At 40.7% G+C, this 20,463-nt stretch overlaps 1 protein-coding gene across 5 annotated transcripts; it reads left to right on the top strand.

Annotated features, from left to right (window-relative positions):
- Positions 1-485: 485 nt before the first annotated feature.
- LOC116504241 (zinc finger protein 420-like) lies at positions 486-18,090 on the top strand. Of its 5 annotated transcripts, none has more exons than XM_032211149.1 (3): positions 486-696; positions 1,419-3,635; positions 15,376-18,090. In XM_032211149.1, the coding sequence occupies exons 2-3, from the start codon at positions 1,641-1,643 to the stop codon at positions 16,837-16,839; spliced, it is 3,459 nt and encodes a 1,152-aa protein (XP_032067040.1). In that variant the 5' UTR covers positions 486-696; positions 1,419-1,640; the 3' UTR covers positions 16,840-18,090. The 5 variants fall into 5 exon arrangements, with proteins under 5 accessions (XP_032067040.1, XP_032067038.1, XP_032067037.1 ...); XM_032211147.1 differs by lacking the exons at positions 486-696; positions 1,419-3,635 and adding exons at positions 9,345-9,635; positions 11,685-11,853 and having other exon boundaries at positions 14,810-18,090; XM_032211146.1 differs by lacking the exons at positions 486-696; positions 1,419-3,635 and adding exons at positions 9,345-9,666; positions 11,685-11,853 and having other exon boundaries at positions 14,810-18,090.
- Positions 18,091-20,463: the final 2,373 nt, after the last annotated feature.

Below are 20,463 nucleotides of genomic sequence, written 5' to 3'. Positions count from 1 at the left end.
GAGGCTAAAACGTATAAAGAACAGTTGCTGGAATTGGGCATGTCTGGTTTAATGAAAAGAAGGACTAGGGGTGGCAAGCTAGCAGTGTTCCAATATCTCAGGGGATGCCACAAAGAGCGGATCAGCCTGTTCTCCAAAGCATCTGAGAGCAGGACAAGAAGCAATGGGTGGAAACTAATCAAGGAGAGAAGCAATCTACAACTAAGAAGAAATTCCCTGACAGAACAATTAATCAGTCCAGCACCTTGCCTTCAGAGGTTGTAAATGCTCCAACACTGGAAGTTTTTAAGAAGAGACTGGAGAGCCATTTGGCATGGCTGAGCAGGGGGTTGGACTAGAAGACCTCCAAGATCCCATCCAACTCTGTTATTGTATGTATGCCATTCTTTTCTATTCATCAAAAATCTAGCAAGCACCTCAGAAGACAAAAGGAACGTGTTTTTCGAGCTTTTGTCGCTAGATGGCGCGCCATAGATCAGCGCCTAGAAAGCCGCCAATACAGTAGCGGCATCGGTGGTTGTTGAGTACTGGCATCCAACGGGAGGCAGAGAGACTGGGAGTGAAAGGCGTTGAAACAATCTGGTATTGCTAGAGTGGATGCGGGAGGGGAACTTCCTCTTCCGGCTCATTCATGGGAGGATGGTGGAACAAGCAGGGGCTCTCGCTCTTTCAAGGGTCGAAGCAGCAGCTGGAAAGGTGAGTTGAGGTCGGGGTGGAGCCGGGAACAAGTAATGCTGTTTGGTTTTCTCCATTGTGTAGAAGCAGAGATTCAACTAAGCTGCAACTTACTCAGCTGCTACATATTTCTTCCCTCCCCGAATTTTAATTCCACTGGTGCCCCTTGATTTAAAAGCGGCGCCTTCAAATTTCTGCTGGTTGGGGGATTGAAAAAAAGTCTCCTTCAGTTTAGGAGTCGCTCGTGCTTTTTATAAGCATGGTGCTTTCTTAGCCAAGAAAGGAGCAAAACTGCTGCATTAAATCTTGCAGAGGCTCTGGGCATCATTTCTTCAGTTGAAGCCCCCCACATCTCTAAAATTAGACCAAAAGGTTTGAGTGTACCATTTCTGGGACATGGTTTTCCAACATATATTTGTAAGTGTATATCTGTGTGGATGTCTGTATAATATATCCTCAGCATTTCTAGATATATTTGATAATAACCCTTTGTAGCGCTAAGAATTTGTGATTTACTCAAGTCAACAAGAGAATTTTACGATTATGTCAATGTTTGAATCTCATTAGTATTCTATTAGTATTAATATTCTATGTGTCAAATGAATCATAATTAAAGTTGGGGATTAATCTAGCATTTTGGCATGCTTGCTTTTTCATTGTAATGTATGCTTTCTACTTGTGGTTTTTCACCTGTTGGGCACCCATTTTATAAACAACCAATTAAACTTATGTCAATCTTCTAGACAAAGAGGATGCCAAGAAGACATTCTGGATAAGTAAAAATCACAAGAGGAATTAAAGAAGAAAGTGAATGCAGTCAGCAATCAAAATCTTCCAGTTTCCTGCAGAAAACAACAAAACTCTCCTTCCCTGTCAAGTAACAGACAGAAGAGAATAACAGGAACTGGGTTTTGAGCTGGGAAAAAATCGAGACTCTGGAACTCATATCCAAATTCAGAAAAAAGATGGAAATACCTGGAAGTGAGTGGGGAGAACCCTGTGACTTGGATAATTATGTAGGGCAGGCAGTCGTGCGAGCCTTGCCCTGTGAAGAAATAAAGAATAGCTTGAATGAAAGTGCCAGGCAAGATGGGATCCAAAATATTTTTGACCTCCAGAATCCATTGGTGGAAACACCCCACCAATGTGGGAAAAGCACAGATTGTGGATCACAATTGATTATGCATGAGAGTTTCCATACTGGAGAAAAACCGAATGAATGTTCCGGATGTGAGAAGGTTTTTTGCTACAGCTCCTTCCCTTTTGAAAATAAAAGGATTTACACCGGAGAGAATCCATACCAAAGCTTCCAGTATGGAGATTTTAGCAAACACGCTCCTCTTGTCTTACACCAAAGGACTCCTACAGGTGAGAAACCATATGAGTGTCCGAACTGTGGAAAAGCTTTCAGTCAGAATTCCCACCTTGTAAACCATCAGAGGACACATACAGGGGAGAAACCGTATGAGTGTCCAGATTGTGGGAAAGGTTTCAGTCAGAATTCCAATCTCTTGATGCACCAGAGGACTCATACAGGGGAGAAGCCATATGAATGTTCAGATTGTGGGAAGTGTTTCCGTCTTAATTCCCATCTGGTGGTACACAAAAGATCTCACACAGGTGAGAAACCATATGAGTGCTTGGATTGTGGGAAAGGTTTCACTCATAGTTCCCACCTTGTGATACACAGGAGAACTCACACAGGAGAGAAACCTTATGAGTGTCCAGATTGTGGGAAAGGTTTCCGTGTTAATTCCCATCTGGTGGCGCACCAAAGGATTCACACAGGGGAGAAACCATATCAGTGTCTGGATTGTGGGAAAAGTTTCAGTCAGAATTCCCAACTGGTGGTGCACCAGAGGACACACACAGGAGAGAAACTGTATGAATGTCCAGAGTGTGGAAAAAGTTGCACTCACAATTCCGACCTCATGGTACACCTGAGGACACACACAGGAGAGAAACCATATGAGTGTCCATATTGTAGGAAACGTTTCAGTCACAATTCCAACCTGGTGGTACACCAAAGGATACACACTGGAGAGAAGCCATATGAGTGTCCATACTGTGGGAAAAGTTTCAGTCGGAATTCTTACCTGGTGATACACCAGAGGACTCACACTGGGGAGAAACCATATCAGTGTTTGGATTGTGGGAAAAGTTTCAGTCACAGTTCTGAACTGGTGAGACACCAGAGGATACATACAGGAGAGAAACCGTATGAGTGTTCAGACTGTGGAAAAAGTTTCAGTCAGAATTCCAGCCTGGTGATACACAAGAGGACTCACACTGGGGAGAAACCATATGAGTGTTCGGATTGTGGGAAAACGTTTAGTCAGAACTGCTACCTAATTATACATGAGAGGACGCACACAGGGGAGAAACCATATGAGTGTCTCTATTGTGGGAAAAGTTTCATTCGGAATTATGCCTTGGTGATACACCAGAGGACTCACACTGGGGAGAAACCATATGAGTGCTCAGATTGTGGGAAAAGTTTCCGTCTGAGTTCCCACCTAGTGGTGCACCAGCGGATTCACACTGGGAAGAAACCATATGAGTGTCAGGATTGTGGGGAAAGTTTCAGTCAGAATTGTCTCCTGGTATACCATCAGAGAGCACACACAGGAGAAAAACCGTATGAGTGTCCAGATTGTGGGAAAGGTTTCAGTAATAATTCTCACCTGGTGGTGCACCAGCGGATTCACACAGGGGAGAAACCATACGAGTGTCTGGATTGTGGGAAAAGTTTCAGTCGGAATTCTCACCTGGTGGTGCATCAGAGGACTCACACAGGGGAGAAACCATATGAGTGTCCAGATTGTGGAAAAGGTTTTAGTACTAGATCTAAACTTGTAAATCATGTAGGTTTACACATAGGGGAGAAACCTTTCAAATGCTCAGAGTGTGGACGGTGTTTTACTCAAAATTCCTCCCTTACTGCACACAAGAAAATCCACATGAGGCAAAAGGTGATGAATATAGAGAAGGTTTGAGTTTCCTTTTTGATCTCCTTTGGAAATGCAGCTGATTTACTTTAGTAAAATGTCTTAGTATTAGACATTAGGGAAGAGAGAAAACGTTAGTTTAGTTAGTTTAGCAGATATAGTGGAATTCTGCAAAAAGTGTTTTGGGGTGGGGTGTTTTTTTTTGCATATTGATCATAGGGCATAGAAATGCAACATATAAAGTACAGGTACTCCTCAATTTACAACCACAATGGAGCCCAAAATTTTTTGTGAGGAATTTGTTAAGTGAGTTTTGTCCTATTTTACAACTTATTTTGCCACATTTTTTAAGTGAATCACTGCAGTTGTTTAAATTAGTCACATGGTTAAATGTATCTGGTTTTGCTATTGACTTTGCTTGTCGCAAAAGGGGATCACATGATTGTGGGACACTGCAACGGTCATAAATATGAGTCAGTTGTCAAACATCCAAATGTAAAGCATGTGAGCATGGGGAAGCTACAATGGTCTTAAGTGTGAAAAATGGTCACAAGTCCCTTTTTTCAGTGCTGTTGTAACTTTGAACGATTGCAATGAACTGTTGCAAGTCAAGGACTACCCTTATTAACCTTCTACCTAGATGTCCTCCCGATTTTCAGTCCCAGAATCCCCCAGCCAGCATCCTTATTGAATAAAATATTTTGGAGTCATAGTAAACATTTCTGGTAGGTCCCAAAAATCTGCGGCAAGACTTAAAAATACATTATTAAAGAAAAATAGGAGCACTCATATCGTTATTCCTCAAATATGACAAAGAGGGTTTAAAGTTCATCTTTTCCTAACATTTTCAGAATTTTCGGTCAAAGAGAATTCTATTTAGATTATGGTTAGCTAAAGCACAGAATAGAGAAGATATGAAGGAGGGTTTAGCAACAACCACACTGTAAAATTTTACAGGCAAAGACTGTTGAACATGATAAGTGCTGTAAGAATATTGAAGAGAAAAAAATTGTGCTTTTGAATGTTTATTAGCAAAACCCTCCTATGATCTTGTTTTTTTAGAGATACCCTTTGACATCTGGTGGGTGATATTAATATCATGGTGCTGCCCTTTTTTTTTTTTGCATACTCCTTGGTGGTGGAGACCTGAGGAAAAAAGTGTTTCATTTGTAAAAATGCATTGTGTAAGAACCATAACTTTCAACAAGGAAAATAAAGGGGAAATATCGGCATTGCTGTGAACATAGGTCAAAGAAATGCAAAGTTCTCTTCTCAAGATATGGGAGATTCATTCAATTCTTTCACTCCAGTCTCTGGGCTGTTTTTAATTTTTTTCCAAAAATGCCTACTAATAAAGAGGAGGAATATTTGGAGCAATTAAGAGGCATTTTAGTTATACAGATGAAGAACTCTTATTGTGCTGTGTTTAAAAGACTCCAAAGAATTCAAGATTGGTTCATTACATTGACAGAATTCAGAGATCAAATACAATGCCCCTGTGACTCTGGACACACAGAAACAACAAAACCTGTATTTCAAACGTGCTTTTTCAAAAGAACTGTACTTTTTTTTTTCCTTAAGGAAGAAAACGTTTTGCTTCTCATACAAGAAGTGCAGTCGGCTCTGGCCAGAACCAATGAAGCTTCTTGGATGAGAACAGAAATGTCTTCTTCCTCCTTAGGGAAAAAACAATCCAATTTGCTTTTTGAAAAAGTACCTTTGAGACAACTATGTCGTGGATGATTGAGAATCTCCACAGACAAATGAGCACATGCTTCTCCAGTGACTGTATTACAGAGGCATTTGAACAGGCTCATCTCGCCATTACTGCATAAATACTTGGGACACACAGAACAATTCTGCATCTCCCTGCTGCTTTCAGATAGAATCCCTGCTATAAGTTACCTGATTCTGAGGATCAGCACTTAAATTTTTCAGATAAAGGATGACCTGTGCCATAAATTAGTCTTGCTGAACATCCATCTTGTCGTATTAGACTTTGCACAGGGATAGGCTTCATCTGCCACATATTAACTTTTATGCTCCTTCCTTTTATACTTCTATTTTTATATATACTTTCTCTTTTATATCTTTTAGCTTTTTAGAATTATTATTTTTGGATTTTTAATTATTTTCTATGCTTTTTACTTAATGTACCCCATGTTCCTTACGCTGGTCTTTTGGGCACTGTTATCACATCAAATTTTATTATCCTGAGGACTTGAAAATGCTTGAAATGTTTCAAAAGCCTCTGGATCTTTGAGAGGACCATACCATAGTGCAAATTGTTAGTAATTACAGCAGGGGTGTCAAAACTCATGGCCCGGGGGCCGGATGCATCACGTGCTGGCTTCGCCCATCCCAGGTTTAGCAAAGGGGGGAAGTCACGTGACATGATGCCGCACGTTTGACACCCTTGGACTACAGTATTCTGACATCTTTGGGGAATAAAAAAGGGACATTAGCAAAGAGGGAATGGGAGGGAAGAACTTGAAAGAATTGGTGGCTATCTGCTGCAAGAGTTCGTTGCAGAGATTTTTTTTAATTATTCTCTGAAAATGTTTTTTTTAGGTCTTTTGGGACGTGTCTCACACATACAACCAAAATGCCAGATGGCCAAAAAGAGGAACAGTGGGGAGGAATAACAATGTATGCCTTGCTTAAGATTTAAGTGCAGAATATTAATCAAGGATGTTATTCATTTATTTTATTTATTCATGTATCAAACTTCTTAACTCCCTGTCTCCCTCATAGAGGACCTTTGAGCAGTTTACAAATTAATAAGTATAATAAAACATTAAAAACTGAACAATTTAAGATTAAAAATATAAAACACTATAAATTTATTGATATATTAATATTAAATTTAAATTAATTGAATTTGAATATGCAAAATACAAAGCAGAAACATTGAAACTGACTCTAGTAACGCAATACCAAACATATAGCCCCTTTCAATAGATTAATTGGACCACACAAAATCTAACATAATGACTTCAACCAAAATTAACCAATCCTCTTAGATATGGATGTTGTCATGTCATTTACGTAAACTTCCATACTGCAGTTACCACTTTTCTGTTAAAAGATCAGATGTGAATTCTCTCCAAATTTGTACTGTTAACTGAAGATAGATCAATTCTATTAAAAATATACCCTATGATGTTTCTATCTTGTGATTAAAGAAACAAAAAACTGCTTTAAGGCCATTCTACATTTTCCTCTCTTTTTATGTTGTTTTCCCCTTTAAAGTCATATTTTGCAACAGTAGTTTTCCAAGTGGTGAGCAATTCACATTCACCAGAGGTCCTGAGGATGGGGTGCTTCTCCCAAGGTTTGTCTTTGTGACACTCAGAATTACAAACAGTGGGGAGTTTCATTGAAAACTCATTCAATGGGAAGGAGAGCCATGTGAGTCTCTGGCACTCAAAAATGGGAAGGCATCTAATAGCACCTTTCAGACTACCATATTTTATTGAGAGGCATATATCTGTGTCAGCTATGCATTTTAATACAATTGGTTAGACAGCAATCCTGACATACCACAGAAGGATTAATTACAGTTTATCTTTTTCTTTGTACTGTGTATTTCATTACATTAAAATTTTCCTGATTATCAAAAAGAAATGCTTCGCACAAAGAACATGGTGACTTATACATTTTGCATTCAAATGCATAGCAGCACAAATTTTACAAACCTTTAAAATAATGTGTCTATAGTTTAGGAGTTTCTTCTACCATATATAGTCACCCGCTCTTTTTAAGCACAATTTTTCTAGGCCCTGTTGTGTGCTTCTTGCTTTGACTTAATGGAGATTTCTGGGCAAGCAGATGGCATTTACTTGTACCATTTAGCAGATTTAAAATCTTCATGAACAAAGCTGGCTTGTTGGGAACAACAGATTCAAGACAATTTGGAGATCTCTTGTCAGTATAAGGGAAGGCGGCTCCTTTGAGGCCTCTGTCTTGCCTTGTCCCAAATCCTTGAGAGCCACAGGAAATCAGTCAAAAGTTTGGGGATATAGAGTGTTTTTTTTATCTCTCCTGAGAACCAGCCCTGCGAAAGGAAAGAATTTTTTAGGTGAGCTTTCTGCAAACTACTTCTTTTACTCAAACTTTGGGAGTAATAAGGCTGAAATGTAACTCCCCTGGAGATTGGGAAAGGTGTTCAGAGCAGTTTTTCCCTCTATGAGATTTAGGCTTCTGTATAATACTGATAGAAAGACAGACTCAATAGACCACTAGGTTTTTTTTTTCTGCCATCAATTTTCTATGTTTGTATGTTTTTTGCTTAAAGACGTTTGGGCTTCTCATCCACTGAAGAACTGAAGAAGCTTCTTGGATGAGAAGCCAAACGTCTTCAACAAAAAACATAGAAAGTCCAGTTGCCTTTTGAAAAAAGCACCTTTGGGACAACCATGACTTGAATGACTGAGAATCTCCATAGACATCTTCCCTTGGTTTAGTTCTCACTTCTTGCAAAGGGATAGATCCTTGATATGGTTGGTCAATATCAATTTGAATAGAATAGAATTCTTTATTAGCCAAATGTGATTGGACACACAAGGAATTTGTCTTTGGTGCATATGCTCTCAGTGTACATAAAAAGACAATGTAAGGTTTGAAAATATGTTTAGACCCATAGAAGTTTGACAATACATCCAAGTCACAATGAGCCCAAAATGAGACTTAAACGGAGGCTTGACTAACAATCAGAGTTTAATCTTTGATCCAAGTTTAAAGACATGATGGTCAGTTGTTCCCAACATGCCCCAAGGATATGCAAAGAAGAACTACACTTCAGAAAAGGTGTAACTCCTTTTTATACTGTTAGAAATGTTATAAACATCAGCAAAATCCCCCATCCTGGGCTCTTTGTTTATCCTCTGGACAGGATAGAGTATCTTAATTATCCCCTTCAGCTATCTCCTTATCTCTCTCAATTAATCACTTAGCTTCTCAGGGAGATCAAAAGGTGTCACCTTTACAGCTGCTTTTATAGTTCTATGTCCATAGATTGTAGGAGATTGATAAGAGTTCAAATGGCAAGGATCACACCTTTTGACATTTGCCAGATATTTTACAGACCCTAATAGTGCCACAGGAAGTCAGTTGCAGGAAACAAATACAAGGCATAATATGTATGTCTTACAGAAAACAAATGTTTCTACTAAGACCAACAGGTTTGTATCCTTATTACTATTCCCCTTCAACAAGATACATTCATCAAGAATCATACAGCAATTAATGATAGTCATAGGGTACAGATAAGCAATCAGGAAACAATATCAATATAAATCGTAAGGATACAAGCAACAAAGTTGCAGTCCTGCAGTCATAAGTGGGAGGAGATGGGCGATAGGAACGATGAGAGGACTAACAGTAATAGTAATGCAGCCTTAGTGAATAGTGTGACAATGGTGAATTATTTGTTTAGCAGAGTGATGTTATTTGGGGAAAAACTGTCCTTGTCTCTAGTTGTCTTGGTGTGCAGTGCCATACAGTTTTGAGGGTAGGAGTTGAAACAATTTATGTCCAGGATGTGAGGGGTCTGTATATATTTTCACAGCTCCCTTGTTTGACTCATACAGTGTACAGGTCCTCAATGGAAGGCAGGTTGGTAGTAATTGTTTCCCCCCCCCTGCAGTTCTGATTCTCCTCTGAAGTCTGCGTCTCTCTTGTTGGGTTGCAGAAGCAAACCAGACAGTTATGAAGGTGCAGATGGCAGACTCAATAATCACACTCGAAAGAGAAATCTGGCAACCACCTCAAATGGGACAAGCGTGTTTTTTTTTTTCCAGCCTGAGGTCGCTCGACGGCGCTCTCAAGCCGCCTCTGAAAACAGGCCCTCTTTGTGAGGTAGAGCATTCGAGTGCCTGGATTGCTAGAGAGGATGCTGCAGGAGAGGGAGGGTAGAGGAACTTCCTCTTCCGGCGCACCTGGGGGAGGATGGTCGCGTGGGGAGCGGCTCTCGTGTTCTTTTCCCAGGGTCGCGGCAGCTGGAGCTGGAAGGTGAGTTGGAGGAAGATCGGAGGAGAGAGGAGTAAGTCGGGCTCTTTTGTTTCCTCCACTGTATATATTATTCTTTCCTTCCTCGATTTTTATTCCAATAGCACCGCAGGCTTTAAAAAAACAACAACCTGGGTGCCTTTAAAAGTGGTGCTTTCAACCTTCTGCTAGTTGGGAGGTTTAAAAAGATTGGGAAAAGTCTCATTCACTTTGGGGTTGTTGCTATTTATTCCTTCCTTCCTTCCCTTGCTCAAATTTTATTCCACTAATTCCTGCATGATTTGAAACGGGCCCCTTCATTTTTTTCTTCTGATTTAAATGTCTCCTTCAGATTCCACTGGTGCTGCACGCTTTAAAAGTGTTGCCTGCAATTTTCTGCTGGTTGGAAGATTTAAAAAGTTTCCTTCACTTTAGGAGTTGATTCCTTGTGCTTTTTTTTTTAATGAGTGTTGTTTTCTTTGCAGGTGAGGCATTTCGTGGGCAAAACTGGTGATTTAAATCTTGCAGATGCTTTGGGCACCATTTCCTTCCTTAAAACTCCCCCCCCCAATCTCTAAAATGAGACAAAAAAATTTGAACATACCCACTCCTGGGACATTTGTGAGGCTGAAGTAACACAAGAATTTTAACATATGTACCTTTATAAGTGGGTGGATTTGTATTTGTGTTCATGTATCTGTATAAACTATCATCGGCATTTCCACATATATTTGATAATGATTTCAATGCTAAGAATGTGTGCTTTTCTTTGGATTTTGCTAGCCATTTGTTATGTCAAATGAATCATAATGTTGAAGGTTAATCTAGCCTTTTGGACTGTTTGCATTTTTAAAGAATTTCCTTAAATTTCAAAAGAAGGGGGAAGAGCAAGAAAAGTTTAAAACAGACATAACTAATGAAAAAAAGACAAAAGTAGCATTAAAAATGGTTCCTTTTAAATATTTTTAAGATATAAATGTTTAAAATACACTTTTGCTTTAGATAACACAATAAAATAATACAAAACTAAAAATATAAAGATGTACATACCAAACAATCGAGTAATAAAAGCAAAATATATAATCTTAATCTAAATAAAACATAGCAGCTAGCCCATGAATGCATCATATTATCAATTCAAAAATACACATAACATTGCTACATTCTTATATAATAAGAATTCTATAGTAAAACATTGTCTATTTTAAAGTTAGACAAACACATAAAAACTTTAAAATATATATGTTAAACTTCAACAATGTACATTTCTATTATCAAAACTTACCAATATCTTTGGTATGATATTCATTTTGTCCATCGTATTAGCTAAGTTCTTTGAAAGCCATATGATGTTGATTCTTGAAAATGATTTATGCCTTTCTGGAAACAGTATATTTGCTTTCAGAGCTAGTTTTGTGTCTTCAAGAATCTACCAGTGCCAAATTCTCCCATCAGTCCAAAGATGGATTTTGGAAATTGTCCTGGATAGGCTTGATTTCTTAGATAAATGGCTCTATCTAAAAGCGAGCTTGTTATACCATTGTAATCTTTCATGTGCAACATAAAAACCAATAATAGATTTAATCCTTTGGGTCACAATTCCCATGGCATTGCCCCATATGTACCTTGTCCATTAACAAAACAATAGGATTGGAAGGGACCTTAGAAATCTCCTAGTCTAGCTTCCTGCTCAGGCAGGAAGCCCTATACCATTTCAGACAAATAGTTGTCCAATGTCTTCTTTAAAAACCCCTGGGATGAAGCAGCCATAGCTTTTGGAGGCAAGCTTGTCCACTGATAAATTGTTCTCACTGTCAGGAAATCACTCCTTATTTCTAGGTTAGATCTCTCCTTGGTTATTTTCTATCCATTAATTCTTGTCCTCCCTTTAGGTACTTTGATGAATGATTAAAACCCTTTATTCTCTGTGGCAGCCTCTCAAACATTGGAGCAGTTATGTTACTCCTAGCCCTTCTGTTCATTTGACTAGATGTGCCCAGTTCCTACAACTGTTCGTCACATTTTAGTCTCCAGTCCCCTAATCGTCTTTGTTTCTCTCTGTACTCTTTCTAGAATCTCAACATTCTTTTGTAATGTAGCGACCAAAACTGGATGCCGTATTCTAAGTGTGGTGTTATCAAAGCTCTATAAAGCATACTATCATTTCATGTGATCTTCATGCTATTCCTCCATTGATGCTACCTAAGACTGCATTTGTTTATGAAGATTTTCAGTCATCCAGGTAATGGTTCTCCCAAAGGAGTTTTTTTTCAAGGGGCAACTTTCTGGTTTTTCTTTGAAGACATTTTACTTCTCATCCAAGAAGCTTCTTCAGCTCTGACTGGATGGTGGGGAATGGAAGGATTTATACTCCTTGCAGCCAGCTGGTCATTTGCATTCTTTTAGTGAGTTGTTAAGGCCACGTGGAGGTTTATCTCTTATCAGCATCACCTGAATAGTGCAAATGATGTGGAGCCTTCTTGGAACTGTTGAGAGGACTAGACTGGAGATAGATGATGTCATATCCCGCCCTGTGGAATTCCTGGGAAGGAGTCTAGTTTCTACCTCTTCTATGTAGAGATTGGCCACAATGGGGCACACAGGTGAACCCATGCCGCAGTCGTGTTTTCATCTGTAGAAACCTTCATTGTTTTTAAAATAGGTAGTGGTCAGGCAGAGGTCCAGCATGACACATATGCGGCCTGGGCTGAGGTCGGTTCTGTCACCTAAGGTGCTGTCTTGTAGCAGTTTTTTTTTCATTACTATGTCAGCTTTGGTAGTTGGAATGCAGGTGAAGAGAGAAACCATGGTCTCATTTGGGTCCAGTTTTAGTTTCCAAACGTTGGTGAAGTCCTGTGAATTGTTGATGTGACAGGCGATGCTGCCAACTAGAGGAGCTAATAAGGTGGTTAGATGTTTTGCAATGTTGTAGGTGGCAGAGTTGATGCTGATAACAATTGGTTTGAGTGGAGTTCCTCTTTGTGGATTTTGGGGAGTCCATGTATGCATGCAGGGTAAAGACAGTAATATTGTGGGTTGTCAATGGCATTGTCCTTCAGTAGGTGTTGCAAGAAATCAATGACCTTTTTCTTGTAACTGCTGCTGGGGTCTCTCTTCAGAGTCTCATACTTAGCAGTGTCCTACAGAAGATTGTTCACCTTGACCTTGTCGTCATCTACGTTCAGGATGACTGTGCATCTTCCTTTATCAGCTGGCGGGGGTGGGGAATATTTGGGTTTCTTCCTAGGGATGTCACAGCTCTCCTTTCTTGAATAGAAAATTCCCCCTGGCAATTCTTCTGACATTGCTGATGATGAGGCAGTGTCTCTTAACACTCCTTTTGTATTGTATTTGTATTGTATTTTATTATTTGTATGCTGCCCTTCTCCGGGAGGACTCAGGGCAGCGAACAATTCAAGGGGGAAAAAAGGGGGAACATAAAAAGACAAAATACAAATAATAAAAGTAGACAACAGTCGCACAACCATACATGTCGAGAGGGGAGGGAACTCATCACCCCCAGGCCTGCCGGCAAAGCCAGGTTTTGACGGCTTTTCGGAAGGCCTGGAGAGAGGTGAGGGTCCGAATCCCTGCGGGGAGTTCATTCCAGAGGGCCGGAGCTGCCACAGAGAAGGCCCTCCCCCGGGTAATAGCCAGGTAGCATTGGCTGGTAGACGGAACCCGGAGGAGGCCAACCCTGTGTGATCTAATGGGTCTGTGGGAGGTAATTGGCAGCAGGCGGTCTCTCAAGTACCCAGATCCAATACCATGAAGGGCTTTATAAGTTACGACTAGCACCTTGAAGCGTATCCGGAGACTGATCGGTAACCAGTGCAGCTCGCGGAGGATAGGTGTAACGTGGGTATACCGAGGTGCACCCACAATCGCTTGTGCGGCTGCGTTCTGGACGAGTTGAAGTCTCCGAATACTCTTCAAGGGCTGCCCCATGTAGAGCGCATTGCAGTAGCACTCCTCCCTCTGATGTAGCTGTTTAAAAAATAATGGGATCATTAAAGGTGCCTAAGATGGGGCGGGCATGGGATGCGTGGTGTAGTGCCAGGCTTACCTGCCCTGAGCCTTCTAAGGCTTCTTCCATCCCCTGAGCCATTCTATACCCCACTTCTCTGCCTTTAGGGTCCCTGCAATTCTCTATCTTCCTTCCCACCCATCGATCAAGCATCGGGAGTTTGCAAGCCTCCAGTCAGCAAGGGGAGATCCTGCTGGATACAGTTTGCAACTTCCAACAAGCAAGGGGGAGATCCGGCTGTATCTTGCAAGCCTCTCGTTGCTTTCCCACCCAGGGACTTTCAGGAGTTAGTGTGCTCAGAAGCATCAAACATAATGTTCTGCTTTTGCAGTTTCCTAGAGAGGCGTCTAGCCCGTTACAGGATCAGCTTTCTTACAGAGCCAGCCTTCTGGCAAATTCAAGTCCAGAAATATTAAGATCTCCAAGAAAAAAAATCTCATATCAAAAGAAAGCTTCTCTTAAATAACAAATGAATACCCAAAAGATTTAAGAAATGAAGGAAGTGATTTTGATTTTTAATGTACTAACTGCAGCTAGAATTGTATTTGCATAGCAATGGAAGAATGATAAGATCCCGACATATGAGAGTGTAACTAAGAAATATTAGAATGTGCAGAAATGGATAGACTAACACTTACTATTAAGGACAAAGAAGAAACTGAATATTTTGATATGGGACCTATTTTAGCAATGGTTGAACAACAGAAACAGAAGTTAGAAACGTGGGGATATAAAAAGGGTAAATGTTAAAATGGAGATTTGTTAAAGTAGATAAGTTGAATAGCATTGTTATTATAGTATTAATGTTATTGTGATGAATGCCATTGTAAGCATTTTGATTATGGTTGCCTAAAAACAATTGTATAACACACTTTTTGATGGAAATTAATTTTTATCTATTTTTTATATATAAAATAAATAAAACGGGGGGGGGGGAAATGAGGAAGTATAAGTTAATTGTTCAACAGCATCACAAAAGAGATTCCTCTGCCTCTCAGTCGACCAATCAGTGAGAAAAACCACTTCCGCACTCTTCTTGCCAGTATTGATTGTACAAAGGACAAATTCAGTGATTCCTAGATTGCTTTTTGATTGCAATGTATGCTTTTTCCTTTGGGGTTTTCATTTTATATACAATCATTACACTAACCCCTCTTTTTAAATCTTTTAGATGAAGAAGATTCCAAGAACAACATTCTGGACAAGTGAGAATCACAAAGAGCATTAAAAAGGAAAGAAAATCCAGCCAGCAATCTTTTTTTTTTGTCTTCACAAAAAGATCAAGAGGAAGTAATAATATCCAAATTTAGAAAAAAAGATGGAAATATCTGGAAATCAGTGGGGAGAAAGCTGTCACATAGAGAGCCATATAGGGCAGGCAGTCATGCAAGCTTTGCCCTGTGAAGAACGAAAGAATAACTTGAATCAAAGCACCATGCAAGAAAAGATTCAAAATATTTTGACCTTCAAAATCCAGGAATATTAGTGGTGGAAAAGCCCTGCAGATCTACATATCATGAGAAAAGCATAGATTGCAGACAACAACTGATTACACCTGAAGGGATGCACACCGGAGAAACCCCGAATGAATGCTCAGAGTGTGGAAAGGTATTTTACTACAGCTCTCATCCTTTTGAGGATAAAAGGACCTACAGTGATGGGAATCCATTCCAATGCTCTCAGTGTGATAAGAGTTTTCGCAAGGACACACCCCTACTGATTCGCCAGAAGACACACACAGGTGGAAAACCATATGAGTGTATGGATTGTGGGAAACATTTTACTTACAATTCCCACCTGGTGAAACACCAGAGGACTCACACAGGGGAGAAACCTTATGAGTGTCCAGATTGCAGGAAAAGGTTCCGTACTAATTCACACCTGATGGCCCACAAGAGGACTCACACAGGGGAGAAACCACACCAGTGTATGGAATGTGGGAAAAGTTTCAGTCGGAATTCCCAACTAGTTATTCACCAGAGGACACACACAGGAGAGAATCTATATGAATGTTTGGACTGTGGGAAAAGTTTCAGTCAGAATTCCCATTTGGTGGTACACCAGAGGACACACACAGGAGAGAAACCGTATGAATGTCCATATTGTGGGAAACGTTTCAGTTACAGTTCCAATCTGGCAGCACACCAAAGAATTCACACTGGGGAGAAATCAAATGAGTGTCCGGATTGTGGGAAAAGTTTCAGTCGGAATTCCTACCTGGTGATACACCACAGGACTCACACTGGGGAGAAACCGTATGAATGTCCTGATTGTGGGAAAAGTTTCATTCACAGTTCTGAACTGGTGAGACACCAGAGGACGCACACAGGAGAAAAACCATATGAATGTCCAGACTGCGGGAAAACTTTCAGTCAGAGTTCCAGCTTGGTGTCACACAGGAGGACTCACACTGGGGAGAAACCGTATGAGTGTCCAGATTGTGGGAAAACTTTCAGTCAGAGTTGTTACCTGGTTATACATGAGCGAACTCACACAGGGGAGAAACCATATGAGTGTCTATATTGTGGGAAAAGTTTCATTCGGAATTACTCCTTAGTGATACACCAAAGGACTCACACAGGGGAGAAACCGTACAAATGTATGGATTGTGGGAAAAGTTTCCGTCTTAATTCCCACCTGGTAGTCCATCAGAGGACTCACTCGGAGAAGAAACCTTACGAGTGCCAGGATTGTGGGGAAAGTTTCAGTCAGAATTGCCTTTTGGTATACCACCAGAGGCGACACACAGGAGAGAAACCATATGAGTGTCCAGATTGTGGGAAAAGTTTCAGTAACAACTCCCACCTGGTGGTGCACCAGAGTATTCACACAGGTGAGAAGCCGTATGAGTGCCAGGAATGTGGGAAAACGTTTAGTCGTAATTCTCACCTGCTGATACATCAGAGGTCTCACACAGGGGAGAAACCATATGAGTGTCAGGAGTGTGGGAAAACTTTCAGTCGGAATTCCCACTTGGTGATACACCAAAGAACTCACACAGGAGAGAAACCATATGAGTGTCCTGATTGTGGGAAAGGTTTCACTACTAAGTCCAAACTTGTAGTTCATGTAGCTTTACACATTGGGGAGAAACCATTCAAATGCCCAGAATGCGGACGTAGCTTCACACAAAATTCCTCTCTTACTGCACACAAGAAAATCCACATGAGGCAGAAAGTAATGAGTCTGGAAAAGTCTTGACTTTCATTTCTGATCTGTCATTAGAAGTGCAGGAAATGTAGGGAGACCTAATGGAAGCATCAGCCCACCTGCCTCAGGCCTTCTCCAGTGGCCCAGCTGTCCTGCCAACGAGAATAGGTGGGGAAGGAATCTCTGTCTGCATTTTCTAATTCTGCCTCTGCCCTTCTTTCTCCCAAGATGCCCTGCATTTATAGGACAAAAGAAGGACCAGTTCCTCAGCTTTTGGGGGCTTTTTTCCACTAATCAGCTGTCTGACCATTAGCTGTCCATGGGGATGCTGTGAAGCTCCTCTGTCTCTAGGCTTTGGGAAGAGGGCCCTTGCTGAAAGGGCAGCTTCAGAACAAGCTTCCCAAACCTTTCCCTTCCTTAACACCCTCTCCTTTCTCTCTCTCCCGGAAAAAAATCTGGGAAGGATGGGCTTGTTGATCTTCCTTCACCCTGCCTCAATTAGGTGCTAAAACTAAATTCTCCCTCTGCCCTCTAACCAATATCCTATTTTAAAAAAACCTTACTTTGACTCCAGGCTGAAGAGTGGAAGAATGAAGCCAGCGAAGAGACTTTTTACTTCCAGTGAAAAGATGACTAACAGAATACATACCCTGAAAGGTTTTTTTCCCTGGGCTGTAGCTCTTCAACTATTAACTGAAGGACTGGCATTCCTTCAGTTTGTATGATGCACCTGGATTAGGGAGAGTCTAAGAATTACTCCAAAGAGAGAAAATATTTCTGCAGCCTTTTCCCCCTGAGGTTAAAAAAAAAAACCCACAGCAAATCTCTAAAAGTTGTGCCAGAAAATAGAGGATGCTGTGTCTTTGCAAGCTTAAATTAACTGTCAGACTGCCTGTAAAGCCCAGCTAGGGCTTAAAAGACTAGATTGCTGCAGTCAAAATTGTGACTTTCTGAGGGATGGAGAACATTAAGGAAAGGGAAGGTTTGGGAAGCTTGTCCTGAAGCTGCATTTTGTGGCTATAAATTAGTTTAATAAGCATCCAGCTTGTCATACAAAGGTATGGGCAGTGATAGATTTAATCTGCCACTCTTAACGTTCCCTAAACCCATCTCGTGTTTCTAGTCCTCCTTTTAGATTCCATTTAAGCTTCTGTATTTATATATGCCTTCTCTTTTATACCTTTTAATTTTCTATAATAATAGTTACTTTAGCAATTATTAAGATTATTTCCTTTTTAATTAAATGTACCATACAATCCTTATGCTGGTCTTTCGGCATAATAAAGATTTCATTTGATTTCACCAGGTTATATAGTACTTTTTTGTCTCCAATAGATCACATTGCATATGAATTATTTGCAGAAAAATATCTTAACAAACCAGGACCAGGCCAGGGGTGAGGAGGAACCAAGAGGCTTTTTTGAAGCTTCAGGTGGCTTCAATTTTAAATGTGCAAAGTTTTAAAAGAATCAAATTATATTTAATTTTCTCTACTTTTCTCTCACTTGGTGCCATTTTTGGGTGGTGCACTCATCACATCAGATTTAGGAGATGAAAAACCTTGAAAAGATTGAAAAACCTCTCTGAGAGGACCATACCGTAATGCAAACTCTTAGTGACTACAATATTCTGATGTCTTTGGGGAATAAAATGGGATATTAGGGCAAAGGCAATGGAAAGGAAGAAGTAACCCTAATTGTAACACTACCTTTTTTTTTACAACCATTTAAAATGTTTATACGAAAAGTTTATTTGTTTCTTTTACCAAATTTAAACAGATTCATCCTCTTTCTAAGCCCTCTTTTTCTACTCCCTGATATTATGTCTCTCACTTTCACCTAGAGGAGACTTTTGTGCAAAGGAATTTACAAAAGAAGATGGCATTTAGCATTGTGGGTGTCCCCATCTCTGGAGGCTTTCAAGAACAGACAGCCATTTATCTGAAATGTTATAAACTCCTGCTCGAGCAGGGGGTTGGACTCGATGACCTCCAAGGTCCCTACCGACTCTGTTATTCCATCATCTTTTTCTAGGAGATTTAAAATCTTCAGGAACAAAGGTGACTTGCTGAGAACACCAGCTTCAAGACACTGGATGAACTTGGACACAACCAAGTGAAATGGGTTCCCTTGGAGTCTGGCCTGCTGGTGCTCTCAAGCTGGTTCCCCTTGGAAGCCACAGAAAATCTGTCAATCTCTACAGCTTAAATATGTATAGAGATTTTGATCACTGGAAAGGACAGGAATCTGAATCAGTTTTCTGCAAACTAGTTTCCTTCTTTTCCTCAAAGTTGCTTGAGAATCTATATATATATAAAAGTGAAAAACCCTCATGCCACATCACAAAATCTCCAGAACCATAAAGCCTACAAACTTGAAATATGGCATGTATGTTCCTCTTGGCTTCTCGGTGCTCGCTTAGAAAGGATTTTTCAAAATGACCATCAGATCATTAGTACTGCTTATATTATTATTAACACGCTATGATGCTAAGCAGTTCTACTCCCCCCTCCCCACCTGAAAAGATCTCTGTTCAAACTGCCACTTGGGCGTGGCCAGCATGTGACTCATCCGACCTGCTGGCTGGGGGTTTGGTGAGGAGCCTGAGGGAGAAAAGGGGATAAGATAGGAGAGATTTCTGTGGGGCAAGCCTGAGGGAGAAAAGCGGATAGGATAGGGGAGGGTTCTGTGCAGGGGTGGGTTCCTGCCAGTTCTAACCTCTTCTATTGAAGAGGTTCCACAAATCTACAGTGCCGTTTAGAATCGGTTCCAGCTCCCTCCCCCCCACCCATCCGCACATCAAGATCAAGAGCTAGAGGAGGAATTCTGGGAGTTAAAGTCCACATGTGTTAAAGCTGTCAAGTTTGAACACCCCTGGGGTTTTTTTTTCTAAAGGGTTAGTGGTGCAAAGGTCTTGTAACTTGACAGCTTTAAGACTTGCACACTTCAATGCCAGAGTTCCTGAGCCAACATTTTGATTCCTAAGCAAGAGCCGTGTTAAATGTTAGAGAGCCGAGGTGGCGCAGTGGTTAGAGTGCAGCACTGCAGGCTACTTCAGCTGACGGCAGTTCTGCAGTTCGGCTGTTCAAATCTCACTGGCTCAAGGTTGACTCAGCCTTCCATCCTTTCAAGGTGGGTAAAATGAGGACCTGGATTGTTGGGAGCAATATGCTGACTCTGTAAACGCTTAGAGAGGGCTAAAAGCCCTATGAAGCGGTATATGTCTACTGCTATTGCTATTGTTAAATGAGTTTCACCACATTTTACAAGTTGGCCATGCCCACCCAGTCACCTGACTGCCAAACCACTCCCACCCAGTCACATGGCTGGCAAGCCACTCCCACAAAGCAGGCCACACCTACAGAAGAGGTTCTAAAAATTTTTGAAACCCACCACTTGTGGGTTTCCGCGCCGACATAACTGCGGAGGGCAAATCCGCGCCTTCTGAAGCGCTCAGCAAAATGCTTTTACTAGCATTCAAAAGCTAACCCTAACCCTAAGCAGGAATAATGTCTGTGAAATACAAAAAAGAAATCCAGTATTTACCTTACATATAATTAAGGCGGCAAGGATTGCCTTTGCCCAGAAATGGAAAAACAAATTAACTCCAAGCGAAGATGAAATAATAAGAAGGTTATGGATTGTGCTGAAATGGACAAACTAACTAAAAATCCAG

Source organism: Thamnophis elegans, chromosome 2 (genome assembly GCF_009769535.1).
Source record: "Thamnophis elegans isolate rThaEle1 chromosome 2, rThaEle1.pri, whole genome shotgun sequence".
Classification (NCBI taxonomy): domain Eukaryota; kingdom Metazoa; phylum Chordata; class Lepidosauria; order Squamata; family Colubridae; genus Thamnophis; species Thamnophis elegans.
Note: the sequence above shows the minus strand (reverse complement) of the source record. Positions and strands in the feature narration are given on the sequence as shown.

Excerpts from the sequence above, each read along its gene's own strand:
- LOC116504241 (XM_032211149.1), top strand. The coding sequence starts at position 1,641 with ATGGAAATACCTGGAAGTGAGTGGGGAGAACCCTGTGACTTGGATAAT. Across the intron at positions 3,636-15,375 it reads CTGCACACAAGAAAATCCAC|ACAGGTGGAAAACCATATGA; the intron begins ATGAGGCAAAAG and ends CAGAAGACACAC.